The 13,057-nt window shown below is 42.9% G+C and overlaps 1 protein-coding gene across 2 annotated transcripts in view; it reads right to left on the bottom strand.

Annotated features, from left to right (window-relative positions):
* The window catches only part of F13a1 (coagulation factor XIII A chain), a 172,978-nt gene that overhangs the window by 16,511 nt on the left and 143,410 nt on the right, over positions 1-13,057 (bottom strand). For both annotated transcript variants that reach the window (XM_076939184.1, XM_034511156.2), the window contains exon 13: positions 7,772-7,932. In XM_076939184.1, the coding sequence (XP_076795299.1) occupies positions 7,772-7,932 (161 nt within the window). The remainder of the gene's footprint in view (positions 1-7,771; positions 7,933-13,057) is intronic.

Genomic DNA, 13,057 nt, shown 5'->3' with positions numbered 1-13,057 from the left:
CAAGGTAACTGTATGGGTTAATATTGATGGACTGAGTTCCACCCAGCACAGAAGGTCAGGATAGCGAGCGCTACTACTTGGATCCTTTGAGAAATAGGAAAACAATTCTTCACCCCTCCCCCCAAAGAGAGAGAGAGAGAGAGAGAGAGAGAGAGAGAGAGAGAGAGAGAACTGAAATAAAGGAAAAGTTTGAGAAAGAATGAAAATGACTTGGGTTGGCAGTTTGATTCACAGGATTTATTAGATTCACCTAACAACCCTTATCTGAAGTGCTTTCAATCATGTCCTCCACCTATCATTGGAAATTGAATTTCTTCCCTCCTACTCACCCCACGGTCACTGCTGGAAATAAGCTGTTGCTTGTTTGTAAACTGCTCACCAGCTGCAGGGTGGGTACTGCTCTCCTCTAACGTGTAGGCTGTCATTTACTAAATTATGCCAACAGTTTTGCCAAGTTCAAGCCATGTAAAAGCCCATGCCAACAAAGATGGTAGTCATTAGCTCAGGTGGCTTATGTTAGACTTAAATGAATTAAAATGAAACGAAATTTGGAAAATTCTGATTTTGATGGAACCGGCTATGGTTTTTTTTTGGGGGGGGGGGAATTCAAAAACCTCATTGTGACTAATATACCCCACATTGACAGTATGGATTTAAAATATCTGTCAGTGTAGAAAGTTGTATCAAGTCAGTTAATCTATACAAGAATTATAGATATCAAGTCAATCTATACAAGAAGTGTGGATAAATACTGTGACTTTGCAGATAAGGAAATGGGGACACTGAGAAGCTATGTAGCTTGCTTAAGTTCACACAATAAGGAGGAAAAGGAGACATGAATGCAATTGATACTAGGTAAATGCTTAAACCTATCCTGTCCCAATTCTGTTTAATAACAATAACACAACAGATGACTTACATTGGTTTTTACTTAGTAATACGAGGACCTTGCCCATCATTTTCTCTACTTTGGCCATTGAATCCTTGGAGCTCTAAGGGCTTGGAGATTCACATTGTTATTATTACCTCTATTCTCTTAGGATTAAAGCAAGACTTAAAAGCTAACCAGAGCTAGTAAATTGGAAGAACTGAACCGGAAATAAATCTAGGTCTTTCTGACTTAAAACATTCTCCTTGAAACACCACCCACACTGTGATCTCTGACAGATGAGATAAAAATAGCAACCCACCGAAGAATCATTTGCAGTGTTAGCTTTTCATGTTATCGCTAAACCATCCTTTGAGAGCAACGGTTCTAAGTTGACCCTGAACTATATTTGAAAACACACCTACCACCCACCTTTTTCTTTTTGACTTTACGAGGAAAGAATTTGATTCCCTCACCGGTGTGAAATGTGACAAGGTGGCCTTGGGGCCTTGAGGTACATTACCGAACGATAATGGGATTTTCTATGTAGGGTAAAGTTTTGGGGAGATACTTTTTAACAAGAGATCCAGTAGCTTACATGTCATAGAGTTTCAGGGTAAGACGTGGTTGCTTATTCCAGATGCTTTCCTTTGTGTGTCTGTCTCTTCTAAGATTTAGACAAGAGCAAGCAGGAAATTCACAGAGCAACCTGCACTTTGGGTGTGGCAAATATTTGAGTTCACACAGTAAGAAGGGGACTGAGACCTGAAAGCAATTGGCACTAGATCATTGCTTAACCATATTCTGTCCTAGCTCTGTTTAATAATAACACAGATGACTTACAGTGCTTTTTACTTAGTAATATGAGGACCCTGCCCAGCATTTCCTTACTTTGGGCTATTAAATCCCTGTTGCTCTTTTCTTTCTTATTTCTCACTTTCTTTTTTACGTGAACACTTATTTAGCCATCCAGAGAGGTGAGACAGGAGTGCACACATCAGAGCCTTGGAGCTCACACAGTCCAGAGTGTACCCGCTCTGTTGACACAATTTACACTGTCTCCCTGCACAGCTGTGATCCTCTCTGATCAACAGCTGTGAATAGGTGTAAGCACAGAAAGCTGTGGCAGAAGTCCTTCATCTGGCATTCTCTGGGAAAAGACAACTTCGGAGAGGAGAAGAGACTTCCATCCTTTCTCCTTCCTTTGCCCTTAGATCCCCCCTAAGGGATCTAAGTTCTGGTAATTGTGCCAGAGTCACTGTAGAGCAAGGAGGCTAACTTGAGTATTTTTTTATTGGAAACATGGAGGATAATATGGTTTGGATCTTAAATGTCTCCCAGAGGGCTTAGGCTACAAGTGTGAGATGTGGAGACACTAAGGATTAGGGCTTGTGAAAGAAGGTTATGTCACTAGCAGTATGTTCCTGAAGGAGATACTGGGACCCAGGTCTCTTTCTACTTTCATCTCTTCCTGAATACTGTATCTCTCTGCTACATGTTCCAGTCATTGTGCAGCACAAATAACTGACCAGAGACTGACACTCTGAAACTGTGGGCTAGAGTCACCCTTTCCTCCTTTTAGTTGATATATATGAAGTATATATCATATGATATATATGCACATATACATAACAAAATATAATATATATAACATATATAATAACATATATTATATACATGTTTGTCCCACTGAGAAGGGAAAGTAGTCAAAGCTCTGAAGCCTTTAGCATGGGGCTCAGGGCTAATAAGAACACGTTTTTTTTTGTTTTTTTTTTCTTGCCATTAATGAAAAACCTGAGACATTCAGGCTCCTGTAGAGCAAATAGAAGCCTTATCACCCTTTACCTAGACACGGTCAAGTGATTCAGGACACTGTCTATTTTCAAAATGGTTCCCCCAATTTTAATTTGCCATCTGAGACACAGGTGTATACGTCAGGATGCTAGAGGAACAGGGCCCCTTGGCATCATCCCTGCCTTATTACAGAGACATGCAGAGTCAGGGTTTTAAGATGGCCTGGCAACCCCAGCAAGAAGCATAGCATCTAATGAGAGGCTCTAGATGGACCATACCAGTATGATCATTATTGAGACAAACCATTGCTAGTATCTAGAGTTAGATGAAATGGACACAGGGTTGAATCACAACATATCTTGTCCAGGTAGGGAAGTATTCCCTTTACATAGGGGGTGAAGCTTTTCATCAAGCTATGGGCTTGGTGAGTGGGTAGACTTGTCTCTCTGAGCCTGGATGCACACAGCTAGTGTAGGTGTACGTGCTGGATGAGATGGGGCCCTCTCTGGATGTTATTCAGGGGCTCAGCAGTGGAACTTCTCATGTGACCTACTCTTACCATCCCCATGGTAGCTGTGAAGCTGTTATTAGCTCAGTGCCTTCTAGGTGGGCGTGTGGGCCTGGAGGCCTGCCCTGGCACTGTGCTTGCCTACTTTCCTGTACAGTTGCTGCTGCCCATCGTGAGAATCACTAGCCCTCATTGTTGAGAACCAGAGAACCCTGTTAAATTACTATTCACACACTGTGGGTCACAGCACTTTGTCTAATGTGTGTGTAGTCTGCAGACCAGCTTGCTTCCTTCTGTGGCCCCTCTTCTCCAAAAGGCAACTGCTTATTAACAATGAAAATGCCGGGGAGCCTTTTTCCCCAAGACTTAAAGCAGCTTTTGACAATCAACACATGGGAAGGCAGAGAAAAATTCCAAGTCTGCTTTTAATAAAATATACTTTTCTCATCAAAATATTTTGATAGCACGGAAAAAGAGATGTATGCTCATTAAAGTTTAATGAGTGTCTCCCCCTGCCATTTCCCATATGAGGATCACACACCGTGACTCATGAGTGGTGGGTGCTGGGCATAGTTAAATGGGGACAAATTTAACTCAAACCCAGCCTCTATTGCCATGGGAATGAATGAAGCCCGAGATGTGCCCATTATGATGTATGAACCTGGCTATAGGCCCATGTGTTTTGGTGAATGGTAGCTTAGATTCAGATGGCCAGATCTAGTATCAACCCAGAATGTCTAGATTTGCACTGAAAAGGGAGATGGGAGGAAAACATCTGGATTCTAGCTTTCAGGCATCTCTATTTCTGAGGTCAAACCTAAGAGTCTCAGAAGGCAATATTTTGGAACCAAGACTTTGTATAACTCTTGAGAGGCAGAGTTTCCACCAAAGCCTTGCTCATGGAGCCCATGACAAAGCTTCATCCAACACATTCTAGAATCAACTCAAAATGTCTCTACATGCTTAGCTGAGGCTATCTTTAGTCTTGCCTGGCTCCCAACTTCTACGCTAAACAAAGCTATTTCTGTGGTCTACCCAACCCTTCACACAATTTCCCATGGTTTCCTCTAGTATCTACATATTTCTTTCTCCATCTCTGCTGGTGGAATGATAACCATTTATTGAAGACAGCTTAGTCCCTTGAACTAAATTCTTGATAATTAATCAGAGCTGTGATCTGCCAACTTTGCAACCCACAAACCTTCCTGTTCATGCTGCCACTGCTCCTGCTTCCTATAGAAGTCCCGGTGTGAAGAACAGTGTGGCCCAGAAGTCTCACATGTACATCAAGAGAGACCTGGGAGGAAGATTTCTGTCTTTCTCTGATTACTTATGTCCATGAGATGGTCACTTATGAAGAGAAGTAACTATAGTTAAGAGCCAGTGGCATGCATCAACTGTTTACTGTGACGTTGTCATCACACAACCTTGGCCCAGTCAACACAAAGGTGCCATGATGTAAGAATTGCTATTTCCATTCTCATTTCGGTAGAAAAACAGACTCTGGGAGGCTCAGTGACTTGGTAGGGTTACATGGGTGTCCTGTGGAGAAAACACCTTTAAATTCCCTTGGTTACAGGACTCATGGTTTGGTCACTGTGCTATAAGGCACTAACTTTTCTGGGCTTTGGTACAATGAAGGTTACAGTAACACCTACCTCTCAGATAAAATGATACAAGGGCATTACTAAAATTCCAGTGCTTACTATCTCTCAGCTGCTGTCACTACTATCAGCATGCTAGCCTCCCGCTCCTCTTGCCTGCAGAATAAAGCTGGAAGAATCTGTCTTTCTAACTACCTCTTTCATGTTTACCCTGTACCTGGTATATTCATACTCAGCATCTGTGAGAAGCTCAGTCTGCTGTAAACTCATCCTTGCTTCAGAGGAACGGCCAAAGTATTCTAGCATTTTCCTAACATTTGGTGAGGTGACATGTCATAGGTAATTTTGGACCATGTTTTGAACCATTGTGGGCTTTTTACTTTTAGTGTGTTTGGGGGTTCCTGTTTTATGCCATTTCTGTGACTTAGTTCTCTGAAGTGGTCTCCCACACAATAGTCCAACAGAGTATTTTCTTACTATCTAAGAGCACCCCAACAGCAAGTCCTTTCCCTGCCTTCCTCATTCTCTCTATCACTTCCAGTGTGCGACTGGCTTTGGAAGGATACAGCTCTATTTCACTATGTCTCCTGTGTCACAGGTGCCTCATATACTACCCATAGTTTCTGAAATCCAGACCTGTCACAGCTGGGTGATATCTGAGTAGCATGTCCTTCCCCTGGCACATCTCTTTTCCTTTTTGGATTTACTTTAACCTTGAAATTAGTGGAGTTTAATGGTTAAGGCTGTGTGCCAATGCTTCATCTATAGTTTTTCCAGATAAGCTTAACCCTGGACAGTATCAGATCTTCTCTCCCAGGAAATGGTCTTGACTCTGAGTTTCTACCAGAACTAACATCCCTGCTTGTGTCATGGAAATTAACCCAAACTGAACCAAACCAAACCTGGTTCAAGTCCTGCCCTGGTCTACTAACTTGTGGAATGAGACCTCTGTTATTCTGCCATGGGGAGTTCAGTTGCTCTTAAAGACACCTAAAAAATAGAAAATATCCAACTTTTCTAATTAATAATTCCCCCAAAGATCAAAGGTATCAGTTTCTTCTATACACACATTTTATTATCAGTGGTGCAATTAAATTCTATTTTGTGCTGTGGTCTGAATACTTCACAGCTTGGAAAGGCTTCTCCTGAGATCTTGGCAGGGACAAGCCATAGATTTATAATGAGGTGAACATAAGAACTGCCTCTGGTGGGAAAGGCAGAGATATGAGCATGGGCACAGGCTCTGCTTAACATCCCCCTAAGAGCAGCAAAAGATGCCTTTGCTATGCAGCAGAGGGACATCTTCAAGGTTTCTGACTATGAGGGAGTCAGTATGACTCCTGTTACTGTGGTCCCTGTGCCCCGAGCTAATGAATTCATGCTCTTGTGGCAATATGGCACTCCTGGAGCAACCCAAGTGGCCTGTTTTCCTGTTTAGCATTTGTTTCTGATCCCACCTTCAGCATTCTGATTTTCCCCTCAGCCTATACATCTTTATTTGCATTCTGCATCTTAAGGCCGGTTGTGCTGACAGTACCAATCACAACAGAACTATGGTAAGTGGCTGCAGTTCAAGAACAGAAGAGAGAGGATGACGTAGACCTTCCTAGAGGTACAGGCGCTGACATTCTGTTCTTCAATTGGCTCTATACATATTCAGGTTTGTGTGAGCCTCATCTTGGTGTGGCCCACGTACCATCTACACACAGCCAGATTTTGAGAAGAAGTGGATAAGGCAGTTCTCATTCTGCTTCTGTAGCTGGACTGCTGGGGTTGGAGACCTAGCTCTACATCTATGATGCGATCTTGCACAAGTTTTACAGCCTCTCTGCACTTCAGGTTTCTCAAGTATGAAGTGGAAACACTCATACTGCTTATCTGTAGGGGTTATTGAATGTTAAAATCTGAGTTATAGATGTGATATGCATTGATAGCAGCTGCCAGGGCCCAGTATATAAGCAAGCAGGCAAGCAGGCAAGCGGGCAGTGGTTCGTGATAAACAAGGTTCATCTCTCACTCCTGCCCAGTGCCCCATCTCTGAGACCACTTAGATTACCTGGTTACTTTAGGATACTTAATGTTAGGAGGATTAATACTAATCACTCAGTCTCTTACAAGACGAATGCTCTCCAGACATCAAGGAAGTTCTTTAAGGCCATATCCAGATGGCATAAAATGCCACTCTCCAAAGTGCCTGGATGCTTGGCTTCCAGTACTTGGAAGGTGTCTTGGTAAGGATGTCTACTGATGCCACTAGAAGCTAGCCTTGCTGCTGAGAAGCAGGTAACCCATTCCCTTGGCTTTCCTTTACCAACCCCCCCTGAGCAATTTGAGAAGAAATATCTTCTTGTACTACCTGGACAACTAACTGTGCTCACTGCACAACTAAAGCCATGAACTAAGTGAGAAAAACAGGACATGGTGACAGAAGCCAGAAAACTTGTCATCTTGGTGAGTGGGGAGGACTGTGAACAGGAAAAAGCAGAAAGGAACTTTCTGAAAACTGGGATCCTCTATATTTTCATCTAGCTGGTGCTTATAATGGCATATGTATATTCAGCTATTGCTTTCCAGCTGTACACTTCAGCTTTCACATCCTACTGCATACAATCACATCTCAGCGAATGACATTACTGCCCCAAATGCAGACGGGACAGTGTATGTAGTTTGCAAGCCTGACCCACTTTATTCTGAAGACACAGAGAGTTCTGAGTCTCTGTCTCTGCCACACATCTTTATCTTCCTCCACAAGTGTGTTTATACCACAGGCTATATTTATATCTGCAGTCACATCTATATATTTAAATAAGGAGAGAAGAGGAGTGTTACATGTACGTGACTATATATAGAATGGCTTGCTTCTTTCAAAGAACAGGAGGATCCTAGCTCCATTATGTCTTTTGGACACCCCCTCCTCCCTCCACATGCACACACAGTCTAGCTACCTGACTAAGCACTTTGCCCTCCTTTCTTGTCTGAGATGTGACGTTTACTGACCTTGATGGTGACCTTGGGGATAGTCAGCAGTACAGATTTTTGCTTGGCCAGGACATCCTTGGTCTCATTGATTCGTGCCGTGACGAAGAAATGCAGAAAGCCCTGTTCCAGAAGGTGGCTCATGTACTCACCTGCTCTGACCAGCACCTCCTGTTTATTGACTGGAGGGAGGAAAAACCAACAAGGCTGCCATCAAGATCTGGATGAGATGGGATATGGCTTACTTTCTCTCTCCCATCCTCCCCTCGTTAGCACAGGATTCACCAGGAACACAGCAAAAGTCAGTACAAAGAGTCAATCTTGTTTCATGAGTGAAGAAAGAATACGCTGGGAATGTAATAGTCAGTGAAGTCTTACTACAGAAAAGAGTTCTCAAACTTTTCAAGCATTGCTTTTGCTGCTGTAAAATGGAAAGCGTAAATAGAGATATTAAAGGTGGAGCCTAGCAGCTTCCATCATGGAGGCTTTGACCTGGGCCAAGGTAATCCCAAGATGGTGGAAAAGAAGCATGGAGCCCCCTCTCTCCTCTTTGATTGGGAAGGCCTCTGTGTTGAAACCCTACTGCTAGCTTTCAAGGTAGAGGATAAGCCCTGCAGAATGGCAAAGAGGATGGGAAATGGTCCCATTCCCCTTTCAATCTCCATGGGGACTGAGGATGCAGAGTTGTATCTGTAGCCTGGGTCTATTTACTCACTCTGTGGCCCCGTTTCCCATAGCCCAGGATTCTAGAGCCCAAAGGGCAGCTCTGCAGGCTGAGTCTAGGTATGTATGTCCATAGAGACAGTGCATTTTGCCTCCTGGTGTTTCCAGGGATAGTAATAAACAGTGGTTTTCTTCTGGCTTTTCTTAGGGGAAAGAGTTTGGTTACTAGCTGTCCTTAGGGTAGCAAGATTTGACCATCTTTCTTGTACTCGTCTTTGCAGAGGCTCTTATCACCACTTATAGTCTCAGCCTCAGGGCTCCCTTCTTCTTGGAGGCAGACCATTCTCTCAATCACAGCACTGAAGAAATGGGGCTGTGCACCAGAGCCCCAGAGAACAGTGCTCCTGAAATAGTTCATTATATAAGTGCCATGTTTTGCCACTGCACAAGAAATTGTTCTAGATAAACTTTATTAAACGCGGCAAGAGAAGGAGGAATAGATTTTCACTGTATGAGTGGTGGAGATGGGCGGCTGCCAACATCATTTATGGTGTCTGGGGAAAGCCAAGGGAGACACAGGCTGGAGCTGCCTCATCTCTTCCAAAAAGCAAAGGAAACTAAATATAGCCAAGTGACAATGATAACACCTTTGAAGGTACTGGGTGGTTTAAGTTATTCAAATCTCCCAAGCTGACTCTAGCCCACACATTCCCTTTAATCACCAATCTGAAAAGTCTGCTTCCCATTCTCCTTAGAAAACTTTATTTGCAATAGAGGCACTGAAGACTGCTTGATTAGGGTCAGACGTGTGTGATTTTGCAAAAGACTAGGATTTACTTCAGATTGCAACATGCATTTTATTGCATGCAACTGATGCCACCTATCTACATTAATTAGTAAATTAGCAAAAGAAGATTGAGGCTCTAATTCCCTTGAAGTTATCTGGGACAAGCCCTGGGTGGTCTGACTGATGGAGCTGTATTAAAATCGACTTGGGCTTAGGTTTGGTCCCTACGTGAATCATTCACGTAGGGACCAAACCTAAGAGATGTAATGTAGAGAAATACATTACATCATTCTAATCAATTAACTCATATAAAGTTATCCTCCTATTTTTTAATTTTTGCAGAGGAAAAGGTTTATTTTGGCTTATGATTTGAGGGCATATAATCCATCACAGTGGGAAGGCCCAGGAGCAAGTGTGAGGCTGTAGTGGCTGGTCGTGTTGCTTCTGCAGCCAGAGAATGGCTTGAGTCTGTGTTTTAATTGGGTTAAGGAGACAAGGAAGATTGAAAGGGTGCATGTGAGGTTGGAAATAGGCTGTGTTCTATTGCTGGTGTAGAGAGATGTGATGGATTATAGACAATTCCACTCAGGGCCTCAGTTCACACCCATTGGTTCAATGTCCTTGCCCAAGGGAGATCTAGGTTCTGTTACCTTTATGTCTTTAACCATATTAACCCAGCCTGATTTTCCCACTATGTTGGAAGGTAACAGGAATGCCACGGCATTTCACACCTGTCATGGAGTTTCGTCCGCTCCTTCCTCTCATGTGCACAGGCCCACCAGGTGGACTCTATCTTCAGAACATGTGCTGACAGGACTTGTTCTTAGCACTGTCAACACGACCGCCACATTTCAGCTGAACAACCATTACAACATCCTAACTGGTCTCCAAGTTTCATCCCTATTTCTTTGAGCCTCTTCACGGCAGCCAGGGTGATCTTTCTTTTTAGGGTAATTTAGAAAATTATCATTGTGTGTGGGCACAAGTGTGTGAGTGGAGGTCAGAAGACAAGTTACAGGGGTTTGCTCATTTCTTCCTCCATGTGGAGGATGGAACTCAGGTGGCCAGGCTCGGTGGCAGGGAATAAAGCCCGAGTGTGTATGAGGGGTAATCATTATATGTGTTAAGCCCATTACTTTTCACTGGCTGCTTTTGTTCCTGTTTCAGTCTGGTTTTGTTACTGTACTGAATGACAGAAGCTTGGAAATTTATACAGAAAATAGATTTAGTTGTCTCATAATATTAGTGGTTGGAGCATCCAAACAGCATGATGCTGGCATAACAGGAAGGGAACTGGCCATGTGCACAGGGGCCATGCTTACAGAATAGCTCTACTTTATAATAAGCTGCTCTCCCAGGAACTGACTCACTCCACAGACCAGTACCAACCCTTCCGAGGTCAATTAGGGTTGCATATCCTAGTTATCTTCCGCAAGGTTCTGCCTTTTAAAGGCTCCACCTTCTCCTATCATCAGCTTTCACACTGAGGATCAAGCCAAGTCAAACAAGAATAGTTCTTCATCCCTTGTGTCTCATTGAGCACATTAGATATCCTATAATACCAATGTGATTCTTCTGGCTCGAATAACCTCTGTCAGGTTGCTGTTCTCCACCCTATTTCATATATATATATATATATATATATATATATATATATATATATATATAATATATTGTATATAAATCTTTATATATTATATATTATAAATAATATATTATTTTAAATAATATATTTAAATATTATATATTATAAACAATATATTATATATAAAGATTTATATATCTATAATATATATTATAAATAATATAAATAAAATATATATAATTGTGTGGTTATAATGCCTACAAGGCCAACATGCCTCTCCCTCTTAGTCTGTTTTGCGTTTTTCTATTACACATATAACCAGGTGATACATCTGCTAGTTTGCTTGTTTCTTTATTGCCTGTTTCCTCTATAAGACCAGAAACTCGGCAAAGATGTGCACTTCCCTGTGTCCAGCAGATGCTAGAACCTGGATGCTCCAGTTTGCTTTCTGTTGCTGTGTTAAAATACCATGGCCAAAAATAACTTAGGGAGGAAAGGAATATTTGGCTACAGTGGAGGGAAGACAGGGCTGGAGCTCCAGGTAGGACTCCAGAGGCAGGGATGGAAGCAGAGACCAAGGAGGAGTGCTGCTTACTGGCTTGCTTCCTCTGCTTGTGAGCCAGTTTTCTTACACAGTCCAGGACTATCAGTCCATGGGTGGCACCACCCACCATGGGCTGGGCCCTCCTGTATCAGTTAGCAGTCAAGAAAATGCCCCACAGACATGCTGACAGGCCAAACTGAAATAAACAATTTCTTCAATGAGGTTCCTCTTCCCACGTACGTCGATCAAGATTAGTCATGACACTGGCCTGGCAGGGAATGGGCTAACAATTCTGTAGTGTGGGTGATATTGTTCCCATATACAAATGAGGGGAGAGAGCCCAGCTCACTTAGGCAGCCTGCCGGGGGACACACATCTAGAGGTGACACAGTCATGCCTTGTATTCAGACTTTTCTAATTCCTAGAATCAACGTGCTTGCCTGGTCCCAGGAAGCATGGGAGCCGTTTCCTCTTCAGCCCTTCATGCTGACTACTCTTTTGGATGAGAAGCCTTTCCTATCCCTTGGGATTAAAAAAAAAGCCAAATCTAGTTTGCAAAGAAAATGCCATGATAATTTCTCGACTGCTAGCTACATCACCAAAGTTAGAAATACTCGCCTTTTTCAATTTAGTTTTCTTGGAATCCGAATTTTTAGGAATAATTTTTCATTTTCTCTGGGAACACATCTCTGGTTCTGCTGGGGCTAGGGAGCACAGGAACAACAGAGCTGTGTGATTGGCTCCTTGGTGGGGTGGGGCCTGCCCACTTGCCTCTGCTTTCTGAATAGCATTGCTTCTATACCTCCTTTTCTTTTCTTTTCTTTTCTTTTCTTTTCTTTTCTTTTCTTTTCCTTTCCTTTCCTTTCCTTTCCTTTCCTTTCCTTTCTTTTCTTTTCTTTTCTTTTCTTTTTTTAGGACCACATGTTGGGCCCAGAGACACAGTGCCCCAAATTGCCAACTGCTTTCCAGTTTTCTCTGACTCAGCTCTCTGCCTATAGTTGTTCCTGATAATGTGTGTGTGTGTGTGTGTGTGTGTGTGTGTGTGTGTGTGTGTATCCAATTTAGGGCTGAATATCTTGTCCACTGAATACTCTCAGAAAAAACGAGACCTTTCAAAATTGCAATCTCCAATGCATGCTGCAGCATGTCAGTCCTGCCCTGCTTCGAGAATCCCAAATTCTTATGACAATGAAAGGCTCAGATATTTGTATGGGAGGCAGGGAGAATGAACAGGAAAGAGACTCTACTAGGGATGGCTTTGAGCGGACTTTGAGGTGGTACCTAGTATCTCTAAGGCTTCCTCTTCCAGTGGTCATCCCTGGATCAGGCTGCTCAGTTATAAAACATTAGCTTTGGGGGACAGAGCTGGGGTGGCTCAGTGTATTAAGCCCTTTCCACACAGCAAAGGACCAGAGTGTACATCTCCAATGTCCACTTAGAGCTGGTCAGCCATGGTGACTGACTGTAACTGCTAGCAGAGGTGGATGCCCAATGCATCCTAGGTAAATAGGCTAAGTAGAGTTGGTGAGCTTCAGGTTTAGTGGGAGACTCTGCTTTAATATGTAAGGTACAGAGGAATCACGGAAGATGCCTGAGGCTGCTGTAGTCTGTGTGGCAAGTTCAGATCTCAAATACAGGTTCTGTTTCAGGAGGTCTAGTGGGGCCTAAGGCTTGAGATGCTGGTGCTGTGGCTTCATAGACCACACTACACATATCAAAAGATGAATT

The sequence above is a fragment of the Arvicanthis niloticus genome, chromosome 8, assembly GCF_011762505.2.
Source record: "Arvicanthis niloticus isolate mArvNil1 chromosome 8, mArvNil1.pat.X, whole genome shotgun sequence".
NCBI lineage: Eukaryota > Metazoa > Chordata > Mammalia > Rodentia > Muridae > Arvicanthis > Arvicanthis niloticus.
Note: the sequence above shows the minus strand (reverse complement) of the source record. Positions and strands in the feature narration are given on the sequence as shown.